This window comes from Amblyomma maculatum, chromosome 1 (genome assembly GCF_055883805.1).
Source record: "Amblyomma maculatum isolate TAMU_Amacu chromosome 1, ASM5588380v1, whole genome shotgun sequence".
NCBI lineage: Eukaryota > Metazoa > Arthropoda > Arachnida > Ixodida > Ixodidae > Amblyomma > Amblyomma maculatum.
Genome location: NC_139344.1, coordinates 228,470,833 through 228,496,729, shown reverse-complemented (window position 1 = coordinate 228,496,729; position 25,897 = coordinate 228,470,833). Strand labels below are relative to the sequence as shown.

General features: G+C 45.4%; 1 protein-coding gene across 1 annotated transcript; it reads left to right on the top strand.

Moving 5' to 3' along the window:
• Positions 1-1,484: 1,484 nt before the first annotated feature.
• On the top strand, positions 1,485-18,759 carry LOC146205839 (tubulin beta-8 chain-like). The gene is made up of 7 exons (XM_084586960.1): positions 1,485-1,555; positions 2,740-2,848; positions 3,509-3,619; positions 8,876-9,117; positions 9,197-9,396; positions 17,349-17,770; positions 17,893-18,759. The coding sequence occupies exons 1-7, from the start codon at positions 1,496-1,498 to the stop codon at positions 18,015-18,017; spliced, it is 1,269 nt and encodes a 422-aa protein (XP_084443086.1). The 5' UTR covers positions 1,485-1,495; the 3' UTR covers positions 18,018-18,759.
• The last annotated feature ends 7,138 nt before the right edge of the window (positions 18,760-25,897 follow it).

The window sequence follows — 25,897 nt, the reverse complement described above, 5'->3', positions numbered from 1 at the left end:
TCTCACGATTTTGAATTCTTTAATATTTACAGAACGGGTATAAAAGAGAGCACGCTTCTGAAGAGAGGTTCGATAACAAAGCTCCATAATTTGTGCAGGTGTCCCTGAATATTCGTGCTCTTTTGTCCGACCAGAATCACATTCTCTGCAATCACCGTGCAATATGTACAGCATCAAAGTTCTTATTAGTCGAATGTAAAGCAACTACCAAGACGCCAGTGCCTGGGAACGAGTATGAACACGTAAAAACAGTCTCGCTTTGCGCCATCCGCACAGGACGAATTTCTTGGCTGGTTTTTGGAGTGAACACATTTGTTTGCGGCATCAGACAAATCTACTGCGGGTCACCGTGAGTTATATGCTTTACGCTCTCGTTTTGTTCAATGTGGCGACAAACAGCTGCACTAACAAGACAGAAAGTGAAGGGGATTGAGGAGTAGGTGTTGCAGAAGAACCACTCCTTCCAAGAAGGCCAGAGGGAAGCTTTCTCCTCAGACTGAACGGACATTCGGGTGGAGCGCCGAAAGCTGAGAGTGGGCTGTGGCAAGTCAACCGGGGCAAGTCGTCCAAACGGGGTTAACCAAACACCGAGCATCACCGCATGCATATCCCGGTGTCAGAAGGGGGGATCTTCGCAGTAAGCCGCGGGAATGGCAAAAAGAATGGACATAAAAGTTTTTACCTCAGTGAATGACGACCTCTTTCAACCTAAAACTCGCGCGTGAGGTCGAGGTCTGATTTCTTAACCCCACTAAAAAAATATGGACCTTCCGCCGCCCTCAATACAGCCGCACCTCACTCTGTGAGGTTGAGGTCGACCTTATGAAGTTGTTCACCTCTGGCGGATACAAAATATTTGTAGACTAAGGTATGTTTGAGCATCAAAAATTTGAAACAGGTATAAGAATGGTAAGGCTCACTTTCCCATTTAGAAAACGTTATTGAACAAAAACTTTAGTAACTGTATAGGCTCTACCGAAGTGCGCTCCAAAAGCAAAAAGAGCCAATATTTGAAAGCAGATGTACCAGAATACTACAAAGATTCTGAAATTGCATGGACTTGCACTTGAATAAATGAGGCGATACTGAAAAAAAAAAAAAGAAGAAGCTGCAAATTCACACCTCGATGAGCTCTTTCTGGCACGAGCAATTTTAGGCATAAAAAAAAGAAGTAAAGGAAAGTCAAGAATGCGTGCAAGTGACGTCTACGGTGTCCACCCTTGCATCCGCTTTCCGAAACTACAAATAGTTCCTATTTCATCGCGCATATCCTTGGAGTTGAATAAACTACGTGAACTGCTGATATCATATCCATGCTTGTAGCTGCATTGTACCTAAGAGTAGCAAGCCACAACGCTTTGCTAGGCGTTATTAAGCTGCCACGCGTACATGTAGGAACACGGTCGAGGGAGTCGTGCTGCGGCGCCGGGAGACTACAAATGGCCGGACCCGCGCGAGCGTCAGCCATTTCTGCAGCCCAGAGGTAGCCATTACGATGGTGCGTGAAGTAGTGATGATGCTTGTTGGTCAATGTGGGATCCATGTCGGCTACAAAGTAAGTCACCTCTTCCGATTTTTGGGATTAAGCGATCAGGAGCACGTTGGTATCCTTTTGTCCCGTAGTCTGTTACGTTGAGCTCTACGCGCAAAATTACGTTGGGTCAAACATCATGTTCGAGAACGTCGTTTAGGACTACGGGCGTAGGCATTCAGCTTTGAACAAATCCTTCCTCCTTGTGGCTGCAGTGATTTTGTACTTATTCGCGGCTTTTGTGTGCGAAAGCATTCTGCCCCTGCACGATACGAATTACCAATTCTTGGACGCTGCTTTCTCGCTTAGATTTTAACGACCACTTGCAGCACTCCAACGCGATCTCAGCCGTTATGTGGGAATAGTTTAAGCTTTAGTCAACCATGTGGCATTGCTGGTGGACGGGATATCGCGAAGCGCGTAGCCATTTGTGACTCAGTTGTCAGGGTGAGGCAGGGCATATTCGATTAATTTTTGTGCGAAAAGTTCCACTACGCCGTGTTTCACCAAGGTCACTGAGGAGATAATTTGACCTTCAAGCCCGATAAGCGCCAGGGGTGTGTCTTGACGTCATACCACGTGACGCGCCACAGCTGCTACCGCTACGCCGAACCAACATAGCTCTCGAGAGGGTGTTTACCGAACCCTGCATCGCCAGCGGTGACCTGTCTCGTTTAAGAGAGAGGAGACTGGCTGAAGTTACTACGTCGGTGACGACTTCTGCCCCCGTTTTGGCGGCGACTAGCCCGTTACCGTGAAACATAACAAGCGCGGAAGCGAACTAAGATCGAAGTGGCAGCAGCGACTGCTGTTGCGGCACATGGCTTACGCTCTTCACTTGGCTCAACGCCAGCTGAACCTCTACAAGCGTAACCAAGAGTAAATGAGCTCTCGCTCCGTAACTGGACTGAGATGGGTTAAACCTCAACCCATTTTTTTTTTCGCCCACGGTCTGACGCCCGCGCGTGACGCGATTGAAAGTGCTGACGTACTGTGAGGCTCTACCGAAGTTTTGCGACAGGTGAGCTGCTAGACGCAGAGACCACGAACAATAAGCAGAGAACGGGCAGCAGTGGCCGTTTTATTCATTTGAAGCGTTTGACATCATTTCGCGTTTCGTACAATTTCCGCGCACAGATCACGCTTTGATAGCAGGTGCCGTTTGATGTGACTGTACGCTGACTGATGATTTCTTTTCCCGCTTGCAGTTTTGGGAGGCGATTTTTAATGAGCATGAGATTAACGTCAGTGGCGCACCCTGCGGTATGGACAACGCGTACTCCGAGAGGATGGGCGTCTACTTTAACGAGGCCACAGGTGCGTACTCTTCCTCCAGTTGTTAATTTCATTGCTTAGTTATGTGCCACGTTAAGCGCGCCCTGCTGCTGATTAGCACTGTTAAGACGGCGACTGATCTCTCTGCTGAGCAGCCGGCGGCACGCCGTTGTTCTTCGAGCATGCTGATCCAATATAGCCGTGCATTACTTTGCGGCTGTGACGCGAAATTATACATTTCCTCTCATCTAGAGGCAACTCTTTTCGCCCTATATGTGCCGCATTTAAGTTTTTCATTTTTTAGCCAAAAGTTTACTAGTACCTTTCAATATAGGACTATACGACTTGTCAGATTGACGGGATTGGAGCAGGATATCTATGCGGTATAATTGTGCATATTCAATTCACGCTAAAATGTTGTGTTGCGAGATTAATGGTTGACACTATCCATGTACGCATTTTCTATTGTAAACCACCATGTGTTTGTCAAACCATTTAAGCCTGTCGCAGCTGCTCTGGCCCGTTATCATCTGCATAATTTCCACGTTTCATCGTACTTTTTTTTTTCTTGGTTGCTGCTCTGTCTCGTCCTCTGACGCATTCCTTGCAGCTTTTCGAACGAGGTGATACAGGAATCTGCACTTAATGCAGAGCACATATACTATTTTCTGCCGCTCAGTGCGATTTCGTGTTTTGTTTCAGAGGGCCGTTACATCCCCAGATCCATTCTAGTAGACCTGGACCCAGGTATCATGGACTCCGTACGATCGAGACCCTATGGACATTTGTTTAGTCCGGACAAGATCGTTTCATGTAGGTGACTGCTCTCTTGCCACTCAAATTGATAGAGGCCACAGTCACACAGAAAACGGAGCCTTTATGAGCTAGCCAAAAGAAAAAAAAAAGCCACTTATTCAGCTAATGAAACGAGCGTGTCGACAGCGCTTTTTTGTGCACGGATTCCAGAGGCTAGGCTAAATGTCCACTTATTTTGAAACTGTGGTTACGGAATGGTCTGGACGTCACGAGATTGAGTGGCGGGAATACGTTTTGAACTTAAATTTTTTCGGCGATAAACGCGTCTCTTGCTGTCAGACGGGGATTAAATGGAGGAGGCTGGCACATGGCTCGATTGTTTGGAGGGGTGTGGGAGGGAGGACTTTGTGCTGTAGAGAGCATATACCCGAGTTGATGATGACATTGGCGTGAATTTCCAAATTTGTGAGTGATAACGTGTTTTTTTTTTCATTTAACTTAAGTGACGGGGGGAGGGGGGGGGGGGGGGTTTGCGAGACAACATGCCGCCTCGACTAGTCTTTTAAACATTTAATGCGCAAACTACAAAGAAATTAAGGAAGATCCTCGTTGTCTTCAGATTATGCTAGCAAACCTAATACAACAATTTTGTTAAAGCCGCTAGCTATGTCAAATCATCATGTCGTCACCTAAAACTAATTTGGTTATTTTGTGCTTCTAATTGAAGTTGTGTCAAATATAAAATACGAATACTCAAATCAACTCAAAGGTCCAGCGACGGAGACAATTATTATTTCAGCAAACTTCTTCCTCTTTTTCCGTTAAGATTTCCGCTAATTTGTTAGCCAACGCCTAGAAGTAGCATATGCAGACCTTCTTTGTCTACTCACAGCTCCCTCACAGATTTTTCACAGTAACGCGAAACATTCTGACTGCAAAGTGCCGGCTAGTGATATATATTTTTTTTTCATGAAGCTCTGTATGCAAGCACGATGCAGTAATGGGTACACAGCAGATGCAAGCGGTATGTCACAAATTGGGGAGGCTGGACGTTAAAAATACTGCTGGCCCAACTTTTTGTGCTTTGTGAGACTGACCATGTTTGCGCATCTGTCGACCGCGTTGGCCAAGATCGAACCACGCAGTCAGTGCATCGTCGTCATGTGAGTGACGCAGCAGCCTAATTCTTAATTGTAAAACAGCGCCAACAACGGTAGACAAGAAAGAGAAAGACGCGGGACGACACGGGATGTTCTTGTCTACCGTTGTTCGCGCTGTTTTACAATTATGAACGTCTATCAACTTGCCCAATTGAACATTCTGCTTAGCTTAATTCTACGTCACATAACTGCAATTTTCAAAGAGCCATCCTCATGCATTATGCGCAAGGAGCGGTCCCTAGACTTTCCCGCCCGCGCTCAATGAGCCAAGAAGCATAGCCCCGCTAAGAGCTGTAATCTACGCGAAGTCACATGATGGCGCTATAGTGACAAAGGAAAACTTGTTTTCAAAACTAACCGCTTCATTCAGCTCGCTCCTTTAAATCTCACGTCGATAGGATCAATGTGTTTCAAACAAGAGCTTAGTGAAACAGTTGTGTAATATTTAGGAACGCATATTGTAACGGCAACATCGCCATAGCCGCTGGTGCTCGGTACTGAATCACCCTTAGCTGCGCTGTTGATAACTGCTTAAGCGATACCATCCAAAAATGCTCGAAACAATGTCTGGAAGGAATGCGGTCTCTTTCACAAGGGTCACATTATCACGTGTATTTGCCGGAGTAGATCAGCGGCTGTGGCGTTCTGTTGTAGATACCGAAATTGCGGGCTTGGACCTTGGCCACTGCGGCTGCATCTTGATTGAGGCGAAATATAAATATTAATTCCTCTCGGCTATGGGCACGTCGGATGACTCCAAATGGCTGGGGATTATTTCGGAGGCTGCATTATTGCATCATCTCATAGCCAACGACCGCATATTGCCATTGCCCGAAAACTGCAGCAACGGAAGTGCCGGGTGCGTCACTAAAAAATAAAGCCCAACAAAAAGCAAGTCAATAAAGCCATATGTTTGGTTGAGTATGCAGTGCAGTACGTAAACTAAAATTCATACGGAATAAAATAGTTCGCTGGATTAAAATGGCTTGCAGTAATCCGCTGATCATGCTAGTTTCGTTCATCGCGCCATCTTTAGACAAACGAATAAGAGCGCATATAAAGCCCGCACTTCCCGTCGCTTCTGTGGCGTAATGGATTAATATAACATACCTGATTCTAAAACGTGCGCTCGATTCTTGTATATGCAATTTTTTAAATTTTATTTTTAATATCACAAGATTAAAATAAATCACTAAGATCTTTCTTGGGGTGTGAACCTTTAGGTTGCATAATGTGATGTTTTTTTTTTATTTTTAATAGTCGCAAAACCAGCCGCGAACACAGCCAGGAGGTGATGATATGAGAACGCTTAATTACATTCACCGCAATCAATTCCTGCCTTCAGTGAGTGTATTGTAGATTTAGGCTGCGTTCAGAGTCACCTCTCAGCAACACTCGTCGTTTATTTCGCTGACTGACAACCAGCCAGCAGAAAGTTGCGGGATCCTACTGTTGAGAAAACGGAATTACCCCGTGCCGACATCCAGATTAACTTTTCAACGTATAGCAAAGGTGGGGCGATGGATGCAACCGACGTATTAAGCTCTCTACCGTAAGTAATTGTAATCCAGAAAACTATTTTATTAATAGTGCATTTCAGTTTGCACATTGCGCTGTATGCTCGAACAAAGCGTAAGGCTTAAAAAATGTTGTGTGCTGGGCTAGTTGGTATAGCATCATAACTTTCGGAAGCGCAGAGGCAAACATACACGAGAGAAGTGGACGGTACAAGCGTTTGTCCCGTTAACTTCTCTCGTGTATGTCTTCCTCTGCGCTTCCGAAAGTTACGATGCATAAGGCTTTATTCACTTGCTTTTTGTTGTGTTTTATTTCATAGGGACGTACCTGGCACTTCCGTTGCCGGAGTTGTCGCGGAATGGCGATACGCATCCAGACATTCTGCCAAAAGGGCAGAATGGACAATAATAATAATAATAATAATAATAATAATAATAATAATAATAATAATAATAATAATAATAATAATAATAATAATAATAATAATAATAATAATAATAATAATAATAATAATAATAATAATTGGTTCACAGGAAGGGAAAGGCGCAATATCTGTCACACTTGCTCTGTGGACACCTGAACCGCGCCGTAAGGGAAGGGAGGAAGGTGGGAGTGAAAGTGGGAAGAGAGAAAGGGGAGCCGTAGTGGAGGGCTACGGAGTAATTTCGACCACCTGGGGATCTTTAACGTGCGCTGACATCGCACAGCACACGGACGTCACTTCGCTTCGCCTCCATCGAAACGCAACCGCCGTGGTCGGGTTCGAATCCGGGAACTCCAGACAGTAGTCGGGCGTCTAGGAAAGAAACTCGGACAACTGATAAACCCTATGAGAAATCAAGAAGTCGAGATGGACGTCGGAAGAGCAGGAAATGCTAAGGCAGCCGTTAGTCCCTTAGTATAACTGAGGGTCCAAGGCAAGATAAACGTATCACTGGGTGGAAGAATTAGGGTTGGTTTGGTTTGCGGGGTTTAACGTCCCAAAGCGACTCAGGCTATGAGAGACGCCGCAGTGAGAACTCTGGAAATTTTGACCACCTGGGGTTCTTTAACGTGCACTGACATCGCACAGCACACGAGAACCTTGCGTTTCGCCTCCACCGAAAAGCGGCCGCCGAGGCCGGGATTCAATCCCGCATCCTTGGGAACAGCAGTCGAGCGCCGTAACCACTGCGTCACCCCGGCGGGGTGGATGAAAGAATTAGGCGTGAAGTTGAAATAGGATATTTGCGGCGGTATACGGTAGTCACGTACTTATACAGGACAAGGTTAATTGGAAATCGATGGAAGGGTCTTCGCCGGGCAGTTGACCTAGCTGGTATGTGGTGATGATTACGCTATTCCGAATGTGCAATTTACGGTTTAGCTACCTTAGCCGCGGTGGCCTATATATGCGCCGTTAGGCGTTCTGGGCGCTCACTGGGTGTTAGCGCCCGAGTAAACTGAAATACTTAGCCAAATGTCGGCAGCCATTGCAATTCTCCCGTTTCTTTTTTCTTTTTTTAGTTTGGTATTACTGCATCGACAGCGCACTATCAGTATCGCGGGGACTTCGAATTTTGTGATGGTCATGAAACTTTGGTGCGTAGGATTAAGCGAGTCGGGAATATAATTGGTTGGGTAGCTGCTTTGTGATGTTCCCATTTGCGAAATATGAACGGCTAATGCTGAAGGCTCATCGACTCACGTGACATTTCACTGCCGCAGCTCCCACTGCTGCGTACGTAGAACCTGTGACGAATAGTACTTTTTTACAGACCGAATCGAATATGTGCAGCGCCGCTAATATTTGAATCAAATAATAATTAAAGCCGAGTTGATTATGTATCGGATATTCGGACTATTATTCTGTACTTGCGCGAATAATAGGGGGAAACAAACGCTGGCGCTGCCCTATGGAGATATATCATATGGAGTAACAGCTGAAGTTGTCAAACGACGCAACACTGGTCTACACTAAGGATATGCAGCGTGAAAGGATGTCAGACTAATAGGACAATCTCCTCTTGTTACTCTTAACAACACCATATGAATTAGAGCCATTATACCTCAGTAGGGGAAGAGGGCGGGAGCTTCCATGATCTAGCATCGAAGTAGGGTCTAGTAAACGAATTCGCCTGAGACCGGCCGCGTCGTTTCAATATTGGAGGCCATCTATGAGCATTATGAATTAACGCTGCTGCTAGAAGGGAACCGAACAGTGACGGCGCGGAACCCTCCAAACCTGCCACTCTGATCGCAGCTGCAGCTTGTGCGCTGTCGGAGTGGACCCCGTTTTTTAAACTATCTCTGAAGAAATCTACGGCGCGCATTAGTCGAATTAAGGCAAAATTAAACGCTGTTCTGAGAATTTAAATTAGATTTATTATATTAAAATCATGTTGAACATACACTGTTTTATTCGTTGATCCAATTGAACAGAAGAAAATCCCATTTACTATTCGAAAGAATCAAATATTCGCACACCCTTACTGTTGCCACAACGTTTAACATCAAGAGCCGTAAAAGTGGCCTTCTAAATGATAAATGCGTTGACACGCACTACATCTTAGCCGGAAATGTCGCTGGCTGCATTTTCCAGTCATGATACTGGATTCAGGTTTTGTTTCTAATTGTTTCACTGTCTACCTTTAAGCCTATGGCGGCGCCGGAAACAATTGGGCCAGGGGCCATTGTGGTCACGGCGAAGAAGTCAATGACGTCCTGAATATCACCCGCAAAGAAATTGAAAAATGTGATCAGCTGCAAGGATTCCAGCTTTGCCACTCGCTGGGGGGTGGCACCGGATCGGGCATGGGAGCCCGGATCTTATCAGAAGTGATTGACGAGTGCCCAGACCGTGTTTTCAACACTTTCAGTCTTTCACCTTCGCCCAAGGTTAGTAAATGCGAATTCGTTGATTCCGTGGTGCATTGGAAATGCCGTATTTCTTGGCGAAACTGCTTTCCCTCTCCAGGTGTCGAACAACGTAGTCGAGGCGTATAACGCGATTCTATCGTTGCACCACCTGGCAGAGATGGCACACGGAACATTTTTGTTTGATAACCAGGCGGTTTTCGACATATGCAGCGGTACGCTCAAGCTGCGAGCGCCCACATTTCAAGACGTGAACGACGTGATCGCGGCAGCCATGGCGGGAATAACAGCAACCATTAGGTGGGTGTTCAACTTTCTGTGTATTTTTGATCTAATACAACATGCGTCGTAGCCACGAAACGCAAGGTATTAACGGGGTGAGCTGCTTGTTTACTGTGAAAGGAACTGCTCTTGACTAATGACCTAGAGACGAAAAAACGCGCACATAAACGCGCTTCATCTGCCTAATATATCCTCGTTTCGTGTTTTTGCTTTGTCGCCAATCTAGTGGGGTTTCTTGCACATAAAAATTAGTTTCAGCGAAGGTGTCGAACCGAGATTTTTGCAGTTTACTTCAGTTTCAGGGTCATGCCTTTCGAATTCAATTCCTGGTTCGACTTTCGAGCGATATTCAGTTTCAGTTCCATGAGGTGCAAACGGGTTCGGTACCAAAATATTTTTTCATCTGAGGTGGGTCATTAGTCGACCCTGTTAGTAGGTTTCTGTGACACACCGGTAATGAAACTAAAATAGACACAATTAGATATATAAAAAAAAAATGTTCGGACTTGACCGAATTTATCTCCTGTCAGTTCTGATGAGTTCCCACTTAATGCTAATTCAGCATATTAAAAAAAAAAATCCTGTTTTGCCTAGTTTCTGCTACGTTTCGATATATAGCAACGTTTCTTTGCTTCCTCAGTGTTTCTCCCTCTATTATAACTCCATGCTCCCTAATGCATCCTATTTTCTCGTTAAAAACTTCTTCTCGAAATGGAAGGGTTGGTATGAGGCATATATATCAGTGCAGTAATACAGGACGGTAATTTCACATTAGAAAAAAAGGTAGCGCGATACGCGCCAGAAGGGTTCTTTCCCCAAGTCCCAGAAAGTAATACATTTTTTCATGCACTTTCCATCCTTTCTATTTGCGTGTGGTTATAGGTTGATATTTAGAGATGTCAAGAAAACTGTAAAGTGAATGAAGTCATGAGATTTTGAAATGTATATGTACAGAAATTGAAGATAATTTAAACTTTCAGTTCAAACCGAAATTAGCGCTACTGAGGAATAATTAATGGAAACCAGCTATGCAAAAAAGCTATCCCCGCGAAAGCATCTGCAAGGGGCACTAGCTGCTGGCACTGTTTTGCCATGCGCAACCGCCGCAGCATTTAACTTCTTGTGCTTCGAGCTTTGCGCTCCGTGAGGGGAGGAAGGGGTAAATAAGTGGATAAGCTGTAAACTTACGTTACAGCAGTTGCGGAAACCCTCCTGCAAAAACAAAGGTGCCCAAAAAAGAGGACTTGATCTCGTGCCTTCAAGGCTTGTGGCGGTCCCGTGTGCGCACCAAGTATCGAACAACATCAAGAAAGTGGCCGGTAGGCACCATGTACAGTTGGTGTTTTCAGCCCCCAACAAGCTGTGAAACGGTCGCATCTCCGGCGTTTGCGAAGGGAGCTGTAAAAAGAGGCATGGCATCTTCCCCGTCAACTGCGCCACAAGAATATAGCATTCCCCTTTCAAGTGGGTTTTCTTATGTATGCCAAACTGGCCACTGCGTTAATGACCGGCTACGGGAGCATGCTAAAAATATCGAGAATAGCGATAGAACTTCCAACCTTGTGCGGCATGTTTCACCCTGCGTTAGCTCGTGTAGGGCGCGAATTGAGGATACTAAGATTCTAGGCAGGAGCGCCAATGTAAAAGCTCGGTTTGTGTTGGAGGCCTTCCATATAAAAAAAATATCTGATCACTGTGCGAGTGACACGTCTTTGTGGATTTATGACGCTGATTGTGCTTACCTTGATTCTTTTGGCCATAATCGATTTGCAGTTGCGTGAAGTATGTGCCTGTACCATCTGCGCAAGCTCCTATTTTCCTTTATATTCCTCGTGCTCACACCCCAATAACCAGTTGGTAGTAGCGCTTGTCAATCGTCGTGTCTGTTTTCTTTCCTTTTGTCTCCGTTCAAGTAAAAGCGCTAATTTCTTCTCAAATATGGAGAACCAACTAGCCTGACAACAAGCATTCCTGAAGTAGGCCTTTATTTTCTGCAATACAAGAGCAGAGTAGGACATTTTTTTTTTTGTTGTTGTATAGAATTCTACGAATACTTAAATGTGAAATATCGCTAGCTCCATTACACGAAAACCCGTGTAGATTTTATGTCAACACTCGATGGCATACCCATAAAATGACGACCGGAACGACTCGAAAATAAAAGTAATTCAATAAAATAAATTGGTTGGCAATAGGGTTCGAACCTAAAAGCTTTGCGTGCCACTTCGACACGGAATGCAGAATCCCCGAAAGGCCATTCTTTTCTTCTTTATTGCCTGTCACATCAGTAGAGAACAAGAAAACAAGTTAGTGCAAGCGCGTTAGACGGGGCATTGTATAGGTTGTCGTGATGCTCTCTGTTCTTCCACTACCTGGCGGATCCATGCACACTGCCCTGTATAGTCGGAAGGCGACACATACGCCGGATGGACAACATCCATCGTTGCGGCCGAATCGCGCAGTACCTTGCAAGGCTTCCCGTTGACTACTAGGTCATGCATGTAGGGTTCCAAAAGCTTCATGTTTTTATCGCAGTCACTGACATACGAGAAAGCAATCTTTTCTTTCCGGCAGTTGACGGCAATCTGACCCTGCTCATTACACCTAAAGCATGTGAGCGGCTTCCTAGCCTCAAGCTTGTTCTTTGTGTGCTGCGTGTTGGTGACTTCCCCACTTTTCTCACTGCCGTCCTTTCTAGGGAGTTTGCCTGAAGAAGCCTTCCTTTCTTCGTTTGCAACTCTAGCAAAGTGCCTTTCCTGACGGTTATTCACACTCAACTTGGGATTGCGGGGCCTATCCACAGCTGGGTTGCTGAATTGTCGGCGCGCAGCGTACTCCTCAATGAGTTCGGCAGCTTCAGTTGCCGACTTAATGTCGCCTCGGTCCTGTAACCAATTTCTCTCTTTTTCTGGGAGGCAGTTAAAAAACTGCTCCAAAAGAATTTTCTCGACTACAGCGTCTCTATCACTGTAGGAATCAGTGCTCTTTAGCCACTCGCCCAAATTGACTCTTAAATTGTACAGGAATTCAGGGTAACTCTCGTCCCTGGACTTAGTAGCGTTCCGAAAACGTTGTCTGAACGCCTCGGCGCTAAGCCTATACTTTCTCAGAAGGCAAGCCTTGACCTTCTCGTAGTTGTCAGCGTCCTCCTTGCTTTGCCGCGCGGCAACCTCCGCTGCCTCGCAGGGCAGAACCGTCAATAATCTCTGAGACCAAGTGTCTCGCTGGAAGGACAGTTTTTCGCAGGTTCGCTCAAAGTTAGCCAGATACAGACCGATATCCCCTGATATCACATATGGCTGCATGTACTTTGACATCTTGAAATCTGCCTCCTTGTTGAGAAGAGGTACCGCTATCTGGGGACAATTGCCCGACCTCTTGCTCAACTCTACTTCTAATTTCCGGAGCTCAATTTCTTGCTCCAGCCTTTTTGCTTCTCTCTCAATTTCACGCTCACGCCTCTTTTCCTCTTTTTCCCGCTCTTTCTGCTGTCTGATCTGCTCCTCCTTTTTTTGTCCGATGAGGTTCCATGCTTCACTGAGCTCCTCATCATCGGTTTCCAAATCAGTGATTGCCTTTAAAATCAAGGGTTTTCGTGCCAAACCACTTGTATCAATTCCCAATTCCTCACACAATAGCAACAGTTCCGGTTTCTGCAGCTTTTGTAGGTCCATGATCGCTCCGAGTGTCGGCTACTTCCAAAACATCTGTGCAAACTACCAAACCTAAAGGCGTTTCAACACTCTTTACCAGTTCTAAAATCTAACCCTGTTCTAGAACCTGGTCCACATCAGAAGAAACACCAAGCACTCACCCACACATGCGATCGATGTTCCGAGCTGCTCTCTTGTTGGCCGATTGTTGCGCCTGCTTGTTGCTTGAGATGCCACCTCCGATCACCAGATATTGTGGCTTGTAGATTCTGATCCACCTGCAATCACCAGATGTTGTGGCTTGTAGATTCAGATCCCAACGCTGGTCACCAGTTGTCGTGATGCTGGGACTAAGTCGACCCGGCCTTCACTTGGTAGCGTGCAGAGACTCCGGGTTGATGAAGGATTGAATCTTCGAAGTTAGTAAAATATATACAAGCAGGTTTAATGGCACTTTGAGAAAACTTATTTACATGAAAAAAAGAGTATATCAGCAAAATGGAAAGCGTTAAGAGTTCATAGCGAGAAGCGTCTGGATGAGCCGTTTACCCAGGGCTCAGAGCGTCATTTCGTGCTCTGCAACGTCCTTAAATCCCCTATGTCCAGCCCCTCTCTGAAGATGCTGACCAATCAGTTCCAGGGCACACGCCTCAGATATGGGCAACCAATCGAACACATCACTGCACTGATGGTCTGATGCACTGACAGGACTAGTATTGTTTCGTCGGGCGGGGTCACTTGTTGTCGGGTAGAGCTTGGGAACGGCGAGGAGGTAAATTTCGATTCTTCTGCAAAGATCCGCTATGTTGGTTCCGGCAAGTGGATTTCCTTCTCAGAAACCCAAGTGTACGTGCGCGCCACGAATACTGCTCCCAGCATTGTCCCTTTCCGGCAATTGCAACTCTTTCCTGCATTCACGGGAAATCCTCTAATGGCCGTAATCCTCATGCTCCTTTCTTCTAATGTACGTCAGCGGACGTGTCACTCCGATCGTCTCCTTTGGACAATAGGCATTCCTCACTTAACAATAGCGCCTCTCGACGGGAAGGGTGAACAGTTGAACAAAAGCACTTCCGGCTATTTCTCACAGGGCGACGTTTCTTTGTATTTTTCTTGACGTTCCCTTGACAGGGCCAAGTTGGCAGTTGTAGGGTCACGACAAAGCAAAGCATGCTCACACAAAAAGATTCATGTGAACACGCTCACTTAGAGCCCTTGCACAAACAGCACATATCAATACCATGTCCACAGGCGCACAATAGTGCGCGCAAGCGTGGACCCTGCACGGTCACAACAAGGTAAATAGTTGTGGCGCGCATAACTGGATAGCGTGGGTTTCGGGTGCGCACTGATGTGCTATACTAATAATTATTATCTAAAGCAGCTGAGGAGCTCGGCGGCTGTGTTTACGCCGTCTTGGATGATAACAAGGCTCGATACACTGGAGCTCCGCGTGAAATAAACACAGATGAAACCAGGAATAAACTTCGACTACGCCTTGATACTAGGCTGTACAAACTCGCAAACTCTTACCCATATATCGTCACTGTGGTGTGTAACAAACAGGCGAACACATTATATGGTTGGGTGGCTGGTTTGTGGGGTTTAACGTCACAAAGCGACTCAGGCTATGAGAGACGCCGTAGTGAAGGACTCCGGAAATTTCGACTACCTGGGGTTCTTTAACGTGCGCTGACATCGCACAGCACACGGGCGCCTTGCTTTCCGCCTCGAACAGAAAGCGGCCGCCGAGGCCGGGATTCAATCCCGCATCCTTGGGAACAGTAGTCGAGCGCCGTAACCGCTTCGCCACCCCGGCGGGACAGATATGAAACCCCGGTTTTCAAGAGTTTTATTTGAAAGAAATATTTTGCAGTTCACCGCATAGTGCCTACATCCCTTAAGCCAGGTGTCCAAAGAAATTTCACGCCGGGAAATCCACGAACATTTCTTATGGTGGGGCATAATAAGCTCTATGCATGGTTTTGTGTTAGGAGCAATAATTACGCGTGAAGGAAAGTTCAGCAGCAGTAGCGCTCTTTCTGCCCCTCACAATCTTGCGGTAGTAAAAGGAGACCGATTTCAGCAGGAATAACAAGAAAGCAGGCACGCTGGCCAGATTTTAGGTTTTAACATTACCCCGATTCCTTGGTATGGGGAGTGCCGCATGAAATCATTCAAGGCGCTTATGAGTCACGCGATATTGTCTGGTTCACTTCTACTTTTATGTAGTCTAGTTTTTACTCGACATCGCATACGGTACGTTCCGTCGACCTTGTGGGCGTCGCCTTCGCCGTAACCCAGAATTGAGCAAAATTGGCGGTCTAATCCATGCTACCCCTAGGTTACTCTACTGCGGAAATGCAGGCGTCCTGATTCATGTTCTGCTGCCATAAGCAAAGTACTGTTTTTGAGGAAAGCTTTAATCACGCGTGTGCTCTGTGCGGTTGCGCAGAACAGCGAGTAACGCGATGCGTTAAACTGGTGACACATAGTTCATGCTCGTTACAAAGGTATAGTAAATACGAGATGCGCTGCTGGTAGTGTCTTGAAATGGGTTACTAACAATTGTGACTCCGAGTAGTCCGCGCATGAACACTGACAACCGCTGTGATTTCTTGGCGACGACATTTAAATCGCCGCACATGATGAGAAGAGCGAAGAACTGAGACTTGGGCGAATTGGATATAGTTCATTTTGGAAATAGTCTGCGCACACTGACGAAGACAAAGACGAGTGGACACACGAGCGCTATAATCTTTATTGCGAAGGAAAGAATATATGTATACAGAGTATCGGCGCATGTGCAGACACGCAATGCATCAGGGCGAAGCCAGAAGATAGAAAACAAAAACCCAGAAAACATTTAATTATGCAAAAACCTCATTCTGAAACTCTGCCACATCACGCACAGTCTAAAAAACATACCTCCTTGTCGTATATTTCTCGCGTCCGCTGATCACAATGCCAGTACAGTACCGTTGTCTTACGGAACAACGCTTTACACACCTTCCTGTTATTCCTCTTGCATTCGGCGCAGTGCTCTGCAATGTTATAACGCATTGTGTTCACGTGCTCGTGTGTACACTCATCTTTGTCCTCGTCCATGTGCACTGACTGTTTCCAAAATGAAGGGAGCGTTCTGTGCCCGCAGAATGCATCAGCCACGTCGCGGGCACCACCGCGACTCTTCTTTGAACGTCCGCCTTTCGACGGAGGCGAAACGCAAATGCGTCCGTGTGCTGTGCGATGTCAGCGCACGTTAGGTACTTGGCTGGCGAAATTATTCTGGAACCCTCCACTATGGCACTTGTTTCAGTTTTCTTTTAATCTCACCTTTCTCCTTTCTCTGACAGCCCGGTTTAGGTGTCCCTGCAGATTTTTGACAGATACACGCACCTTTCCTTTCTTACAAATTTACATTTACGGTTTCGGGGCACACGCGCTGGAAACTCTCCCAGGTTTTCTTCTGCCTTCTCAGTGTCGTCATTGGGGGTAGTGATTAAAAAAACCTTTGGTGGTTAGTACTGCTTTAGTGGACGATATGTTTGACATACTTAAAACAACACCCGAGAATTACTGAAACTCTTGGGAATCACTAGGGCACCTACGCCTGTCCTGTAGAGTTGGTGGACGGAACCATAATGAGAGTTGAAAATACAGCCGTTAAATGTATTCCTGCCTTAAATATGTGTCGGAAAAAATGCGCACGTGATTTCGTATCAACATTGTCGCACAACCGTTCTTTGTGCACCGTTCATGGTGGTGCTTATTTAACATGCATCTGCTGGTCAACTCAGATGCTACTTCGTCTTTCGAACGGACCTCTACTTGTATACTGCTAATTGAAAAATGGAGGTGTCCACCGAGAAATGAGTTAAATACCGCACCCTTAATTTCCCCGCGAACAACTGTAAAGCGAAATAATGTCAGACCATGCCGTACTTTCGCCTATCTTAGTCGGATTAGGTGGAGTTAAATACTGGCTAATTCTACACGTTAGCCTATACAACTCTTTCCCCCAAAACGGCGCCCGTGACAGACGCGAAACGTGTCGGACAATCGTGCTCGCTATCGCATCAACTGTGGCGACCTCTCTATTGTTATTTTTAGACAAAATACCCCACTGATGACTTTTATTAGGCATTGAGGATTTGAGGGTCGAAAGAAACGAAGTGACGATGCTCAGAAGAAGCAAAATATCGAGCGTTTGTCCATATCTGGTTCCTCCCATATGCGTCCCATGCCAAACCAGCCTAACCCAACTGACATTCGCGTTGTACACACTATTTATCCAGGCTCTCCCCTTGCTCTCAGGTATCCGGGGAAGCTCAACGGAGATCTTCAAAGGATGGTGGTCAATCTGGTGCTGTTACCAAGATTACAGTTCTTCATGACCAGCTACGCTCCCCTCATAGCTCGAGAGAGCCTACGCTACCTGTCACTGACAGTGTCTGAATTGGCACGCCAAATTTTTGACCACAGGAACGTGACACTTTCTTGCGATCGGAATTCGAGCCGCTATTGGACGGCTTCAGCCTCGTTCAAGGGAACCATTAGCTTGCGCCAAGTGGACGAACAGATCTTCAAGGCCATGAAGAAAAGATCAAAAAATTTCATGAAAAACCTGAAGATTGCCGTGTGCAACACCGGAGTCAACGGTCCCCAGTCTGCAACACTTACGGGAACGAACAAAGCCGTTGAGGCGATATTCAAGAGGACCTCAGCACAGTTCAAAGGTATGTAGCGTTTGTTTAACACTGTTATTTTTAACTGGCCATTTAAACCTGTTTCTGGAAGAGCGTATATGTCGTATGCCTGGATAACAACTAGTGATCAAGTGTATCAACATGTTCTGCAGCACTGTTTCGCCGCAAGGCTTTCTTGCATTGGTACACCAATGAAGGTGTGGACGAGATGGAGTTCACCGAGGCGGAGACCACCTTGAATGATATCATCGCCCAGTACGAAGAGTGCCAGGAATGACCCTTAAGAGCCATGCGTCGAAGAAGGCCGGGCCTCCATTTGCTTTCTTTATAGATACATGAAGTGCGTTTTGAGCAAAGTTTTGGGCCTGCGTTGTGGTGTTGTTGGCCTGTCCTGCACACAACAGCAGTTAAGCAATCCACTCTTTCTTTTAACCTGTTAGCTTCACTCAGCTGCGACACACACATAACCTGAAGCTCTCTGTAGCTTCCTACAAGCATTTAATTAAATTCAATTAATTTATTTTCTTTCATTATACATACTTGAGGAGATGGGAGGAAAAGGTGCTATGGTAGCTTGGCTCCCGTCTTCTATACATGAGCAGAACATCAGCTACAAATGCACATAGTGTCAATAAACCAAACAATTAGAAATAAATTACTGCAGTGCAATAAATGAAGCAAAAAGCTTACAATGAATAAAAAACACAAGTTGCAAATGCACACGGTAAATGGAGAAAACAAGCGCAAGAGTGATAAAACAGCACATTATATACGAATAGAAACTGCACAAAAACAACGGTTCAGTGACCTTAATGACAAGTTCTCGGTTTATTCCCTCTTGCCTGAAAGAATTCATCACATTCGGAATGGCAGTACACAATATTTCAACGCCGTAATAGGCTCTTGAACAAGGCACAAACTAAAATTCGTGATGCCGCGTGAATAATGACGTAAACATGCTATATGTGTCCGCAAGTTTAATTCTTGTTTTTGTTTTTGAATATTTTTCAAAGGCGATATTGATATAGGTTTGTAAACGCTATTAAACCAAACTTTTCAATAAAACATCAGGGTTTTGAATGTAAGAATTCTTAGAGACAATTTTAATCTGTCTATTTTGGAGTTTTATTAGCTTTGACATATTTGATGCTGTCGTTATGCATCCCACACCAAAAGACGGTACTGTGTATGGGAAAGAAAGTGAATGACATATGGCAAGTTTAGTGTTTAGAGGTAGTAACGGGCATACTATATGCCTATTACACTTGGCAATATTCTTACCACGTGGTTAAAGTGCTTGCCCCATTGCATATTTTCTTGACAAAACGCGCCTAGGGTTTTGAAGCCCTTGACTATGTTTATCGGTTTACTGTTCAATATTAAGGGATAAGTAAGGTACACTTAATTACAGCGTAAAAAAGACAAGGACGTATTAAGTACGCAAACGTTTGTGTACTTCATACGTCCTTCTTTTTTGCGCTGTCTACACTCAATGAATTGCCAACTTGGTCGAGCGTCTGTTTTAGACATTTGCCTCCCTCTTGCTCGAAAAATAATAGATTTAGTTTTTTTTTTCAGAATTAATGACTAATGCTTTACTACAAGCCCAGTCTTGGAGTTTCTTTAACGCGTCGTTTGCCCGCCAGTATCTCGCCGTCATCTGCTAGAAAGACTGGCATCATCTACGTAGATGACAAACTACAGCGGTGCTTATAGGTTGACAGTATCATTTATAAATATGTTAGATGTATGGACCTAAAATGACAGCTTGAGGTACTCCTAGGAGATCAAGCTTCATTGAGGGTGAGATTGAATTTAAAGTTACGGATTGCTTGCGATGGGCAAAGTACGACTTAACATCATAAGTGGTGTCAGGCATGCATGAAAAATTACATTTTGGGAAAAGTAAACTGCGGTTGAGAAAGTCGAATGCTTTACTGAAATCAACAAAAGTTCCTAGTGCATAATAGTTTTGTTCAGTACCCTTATAATAAACTCTTTCTGATTAAGCAGGGAAAGTTCCGAGGAAGGTTACTTTCGGAAGCCATACTGTGAATTTGTTATCAAGTTGTGTTTACTGTGAACCGTAAACGTGAAAGTAAATTTTTCATGTATGTTAGAAAATATTGGTGGTATCGATATTGGTCAGTAGTTTAGATTATTTCTATCGCCTTTATTATAAAGAACGCACTGGCTTGTTTTTTGCAATGCCTCAGAGAAGAGCTGTTTGTAAGTCGAGAGACATTCTAATATCCTGGCGATGTGCCTTGACAAACGTCGATTAAGCTGGTAACCGCGCTGAAATCTGCTTTCTTGCTTTACCCAGATTCGCTTGCAGCACACGAACGCGCAGCTGTCAGGAATTTGAACAGCTCTGTACATTGCACCACTAAGTTGCGGCCTATGACACTTCACTGGCGAAACGTTTTTCTTCTCAGTATCATAAATACAATTTACTGGGTTTCCTCAATGTAATTTAGTTCTAGCTATCTCGCGCACGCGCATTTTACGGATAAGAGCTGGGTTATAAGCACGCATTTTCCTCGGGTCTGTAGCCAAGTGAAATAACCCCGGTGTTTCCGAACGAGAAATATATAGTAGTAGGTGCTTATTTTGTTCTTCCTTATTTTTAAAACCGAGAAATGCTCTCTGCTTACAGTTTCCTTCAGTTTTAAAGCCAGGATTTAGTTTTGTTTAGTTCAGTTTTAGTTCCCCAAGATACTCGGGCAGCGATGGACTCCGACGACCTCCGGCGCTGCATGGTCACACACAAACACAATACCCACACACAAGAGAATTAAACCAAGACGTTAACATGATGCGCTCGCAAGTACTACTCGGCGATGGACGCCGTAGTGGAAGGCTGGGCAAAATTTTGATCACCTGGGATTCTGTAAGGCGCACTGACATCGCACGGTACACGGGCGCCATGCGATTCGCCCCGTCTAGAAACGCGGCCTCGGCGGCCAGAACCGTGGACGCCCCCCATCTCTGTTTAGCAGTCGAGCGCCTGAACACGGAGTCTTCGCGGCGAGCCAGTTAAGAATTACAGCATGAAAAGCATTCAGCCTTCGTGGGTGATTTCCCTTTTACGATGGAGTTCTTGACGTACGGAGGAACAAAAGAATACACAGAATGAATTGCGCATAGTTAATTTATTCTTTTCTGTGTGTTGCCGTGCAGGATGAATGTTTAGGTGCTTTTCGCCGAAATTACCCTTTATCAGAGAAACTCAGAGACGAAACCGAAAATTAAGGTACCGCGCCCTTGAAATTACACACAGCTCTCATTGTCAATGGCGGTTTAAGTCGCTGGCATCAGGGATTCAGTGATTTTACGGGATAGCATTAACATATTTCCACAAACACGTATAGGGTCCTACCCTCTTATGATGAACGCGCGAGGAGGGGGTCAGCCAAATTCTTGCTGACGCGGCTGTATGTCGAAGCAAGCAAAGAGGGACACGCTGAGAAGATAGCGGCCACCGGGCCACGTGATCGTGTGTTCACCATGTACATATGTCGCTATTCTAGCTTGGCCCCAAAGCCCACACACTAGGGCCCATATAGCACTGCGTGGCACGCAGAGGACAACTTTAGGTGCGTAAAACGGAAATGCAACCGCACTACCTAGCCAACGATGGACACACCTGTCGAACTCTGGGATAGGAGCACAGAAAGTGGGTGGCTGCGAAAAGTAAGTGCGTTGATGAACAAATTGCCGATGAACCTTTTACATTTAATGTCATTTAATGTCCCTATTAACAAAATAAAGAAGACTTCAACTAAAGGAAGTTCGGTGGCGGAGGAGGAGAAACCTCAGTGAAAGTAACTTAGCTCATGCACCCTGGGGTGGCTCCCAGCAGATCAGGAGCCTTGCAACCTCTGCTTCACCGGAGTAGTCCAACCTTCATTGATGGGGTCGGTGGCTAGCATGGACTTTCTCGGCCACTTGCTCGGCAACAAAGCACGAATGCGTTAAAAAATTATTTTAATCCAAACAGGTGTATTCTGAAGTCTGTCTCAACCGGCTTGACAAAGAGCATGTTTAAAAGGCAAGGTTCTTCAGCTCATTGTTGAACAAGGAAGGTTGAAGGAAGGAAATAAATATGAAGTAAGGCTTCGGGGAGGATACCAATAAAGTCAGCAAGTCCACGTATTCTGCCTGTGCCTTCCCACCTAGTGTAATACACGTACAAAAATAAAAACTCGTTTCTCACAAACTACGTGTCTGAAACTTCCATACTTTCAGGCACTATTTACCAGATATGTTGGGCTGACTATCCTATAATTTTCTTGGATGATTCTCATCTTTTGCCAACAGTGTGAATTTAGAATACCTGAAAACATTTCTATATTGGAAGGTTCTCACTATGTCTTACAGGAAATGAAAATATTTTCTTCTTCTAAGGATGAGGGCAGAAATCTTCTGTCATTAGGTTCTGGTAGAAGCCACTGACTTGTGATGCTAGTAGTGTGCAACATTTAATCATCATATTGTTAGGCATTTTTCTGAAATGATAATTATGAATTTTATGTCCCAGATTAAGGTCAAGAGCATTGCAATGAATATAAGAAAATTACAATAAAATATGCATCAGTTGTGGAAATATAAAGCAGAAACCAAGATTAGCCCTTTACCCCAACCTACTCCTTTAATTTCTGCCCTACTGTAATCCGCATATCGGCAATATGCAAAAGACAATGTCATCAGCAAATCGCAGTTTGCTGAATTATATGGCAAAAACCTTACTTGCCTCATGCGTGCCATGAGCAAAACGTGTCCTCCATTCTAGTCCTCCATTTAATGGTCCTGGACTGTATGGAGGCCACTTTGAGATAGGGATTCGTACCAACAACGTGCGCAATCCTATTGTGTGCCTTATAAGTAGAAGTGTATACGTGTCCGCTGAGAAGTGAGACAGGTACTGTGCCTTCCTTTCACCAAAAACCAAACCAACTAAAGACGTTTAACATTTTGCCAAACTGTGCGAGTCTCAGTTCTGAAACCTCACGGCATGAAAAGGCAGTGTTAACGGCACTATCGCGCCTACATTTAAGGCGAAGCTTATGCATCCTCCCAGTTTTTAATTCTCACCTTTACATTTGTTTCTTGTAGTTCCAATTTTTTTCTTTCTATCTTGCTTTTCAGACCCGAAATTTTACTCTTCTTTCCTGGTTTTAATATCCACGTTGTTTAGATTTTGTTTTCACTTCCCGTATGTACATTTATACACATTATTGTCCTCTCGCGACAGCTTCTTTTTTTTTACTTATGTGTAGTTTTTTTTTTTTTTTTTCACTGTACCTTCCACGCCTTGACCTCGCGTTTTATATTCCTCGCATTTGTAGAAGTTGACAGTTAATTTTCATTTTTTTTTTCTATATTCCTTGACTTGAAGTTCCCAGCTATATATTACATGATTACCGTGTTGTTTATCTGGCCCCATGAAACTGCGCGGTTTTGTTCTGTCTGCTTTTGCAAATCCAAGAAAGGAATAAGATCACCCTGTACTATAGCTTGCTATCAGTTCTTGTGCGAATGAGTATTGCGGTTGGATGCTTCGGGTCTTCGCTTACATGACATGTATTTTTGGTCGTGAATAACCAGTTCGATGTCTGCGCCCGTAGTGCCGCGTTTGCACTTCCATGTCCCTGGACCTTGTAACATTCACACAGTCACGGTCTTTATCCACATGAACCAATCCGTCTTTTTCACAAAATGTGGCGCCCTCTGGGAGTGGTTGCAAATTCGTCTGCTACTGGTTGATGATGATGAAAACATTTATTGACATTGGCTTAGATGAAAACGACCTTGGGAGATGCTGCCGCCAGCAAAATGCGGCGTGTGTTCTTGACAGCTACCGCCATCTATCGCATACGCCTGTCACGAATATTAACTGCACATGGCCTCCGAGAAAAGCTACGGCTGCGACGATCGCGAAAGCCAAGAAATGCGCATGCGCAGCTTGGGTTGGTGGTTTGTTTTCAACCAGGGGAGAAGAGCGCATGCGTAGAGCGGCCTTGTAAAAAAAGGCGGATACGCCCGCAAGAACGTTGTACTATAAAGAAGAAATATCTGTTTAGGGAATAAGAAAAAACAACAACAACGAAAAAAAAGGTCCCGCTTCTGCTTTTTCTTCGCACAGAGAGTCATCAGTTGCAATCACGTGGTCGCAATTACTCGGGACACGCCGTCCTCGCCTTTATATAGGCTATTATAAGTCCACCGGGATAACACTGCATTTAATATTTTCGTTCTTCTGTGTCTTTCTGGACGAAATATTTTTCTGACGGGACAAGAAACCTCAGACGTGATGAGCGTCCTAGTCCGGGACTTTAGAGAGTAAATGCACTGCTCCGCGAAACGTAGTTCACTGCTTCGATGGAAAGAACATGGAGGGAGGGGGGGGGGGGGGGGGGCGGGCGTTTAACCTCCGCATGTAAGGGTGTGACGCGACATCTTAAGCGGCTTTTCTTGCGTTCGCCTACTCGCTGAATCATTATTCGCTTAATTTGTGCCTTTATTACCCCATACATACTCATTAGCATACTGTCGTAAGCTACCACATTATGTGGAAGACCACCCGACGTAGATGTAAAGCTCGGCTTTAACTATGCCATACGAACGTACCTCGAGGCCTAGGGATAACAGGTCTGATTCGGTATCTAAGAGTACCGAAGTGTTCGGTTCCCTCTTCCTTCCATCATAATTTAAAAACCCGATTTATCGGATCCTGCCAAATCGACCATGTCACGCGGTATTGTGACGTCGCACAACCCTACGACCATTCAGTGCCGGCCATGTTAGCTGCCCCACTGCCACCTGAAAACGCCGACAACCTGGACGCCATGTTTTCTGGAAAACGGGGCGTTTAACGCTGTGCACAAATTGGCATGATAGCCGAGGAAAGAACAGCAGCCTTAAGAGTCATGGCGCGCATCGGAACCACACCGTAGCAGAACGGATGTGTCCCGCGCGGCGGCCCAATGGCTACAACGTTCGGCTGTTGGGTGCGAGGACGCGAGATTTATTCCTGGCCGCGGCGCCCGCGTTACCACGGAGGGGATTTGCACGCCCCTGTGCGGTAGCTGTCAGTGGACGTCAAAGAACGCCGTCTCTCGTTGCCACTTGTCCAGCTCGGGAACAATAAACTTTACACACCGATTTATGGACATTTTAACGCCACGAACGCTCCCAGAGGTGGATTGAGAGCCAATTGCGGATTTGTCGAAAAGTTTCGGTATCACGTGTGAAGCGGGAAGATTAAAACATGGATAAAATGCACTGAAAATAAAATTTCTAGAGAATGAAGGGGGCACCGAACCCGCGACCCTTGCATCCCGAGACAGGCTCGCTACCGTTATAGGTCACGCAGGCACGTTCGTACAGTCTGGTTAAACGACCGTGTGCATGATAATATGGGATAAAATTAAAGAGAAACAAATTAAGAGAATCGTTGATTTGAAATGCATGTCGGTCAGGGGTGAGTGTACGCCAACGAAGAGATTTCCAAACTAGCCGCAGACGAGAGTCGTTAAGGCCGTCATGTCTTTAAAGGTGGAGCTTAAGTGCTTCTAATAATTTATTTGAGTCATCCGCTGCATGACGCTACCAAGACCAGTGCCTGTATTCCGAGTTTGCGTCGTTAGCGAAGTGTCGCTATCTCACATGACCTCGAGTCATCTGATTGGTCGAAATGCCGAAACTGGGTGTTGCCACTGTGGAACCGGAAGAGGGGGCAACGTCATTTTCCGGCGTTTCCACCAATCAGGTGACTCGAGGTCGGGGAGACAGCGACACTCACGATAACGACGCAAACTCGGAATACGGGCCTAGGTCAACACTATTCATCATCATCATCATCATCAGCCTGATTATACCCACTGCAGGGCGAAGGCCTCTCCCATATTTCTCCACTTAACCCGGTTCTGTGCTAGCTGCATCCACTTGACCCCTGCGAACTTAATCTCATCCGCCCATCTAACTTTCTGCCGCCTCCTGCTACGCTTTCCTTCCCTTGAAGGAAAGCGTACTTTGCATACTTTTTTTATTGCTGTTGTGAGAAAGTAGTAAGGTACGATGGCTCTGTAGCACGAATGCTGCTTTTCTGTATCTGCGTCCACGCTGATGTATCGTGCCCGGAAAGATTCATCC

What these genes read in the sequence shown, in the direction of transcription:
- LOC146205839 (XM_084586960.1), top strand. Translation starts at nt 1,496, where the DNA reads ATGGTGCGTGAAGTAGTGATGATGCTTGTTGGTCAATGTGGGATCCAT. An exon ending in TCCGGACAAGATCGTTTCAT is followed by an intron (nt 3,620 to 8,875) that starts GTAGGTGACTGC and finishes TCTACCTTTAAG; the next exon opens with CCTATGGCGGCGCCGGAAAC. An exon ending in GACCTCAGCACAGTTCAAAG is followed by an intron (nt 17,771 to 17,892) that starts GTATGTAGCGTT and finishes CATGTTCTGCAG; the next exon opens with CACTGTTTCGCCGCAAGGCT.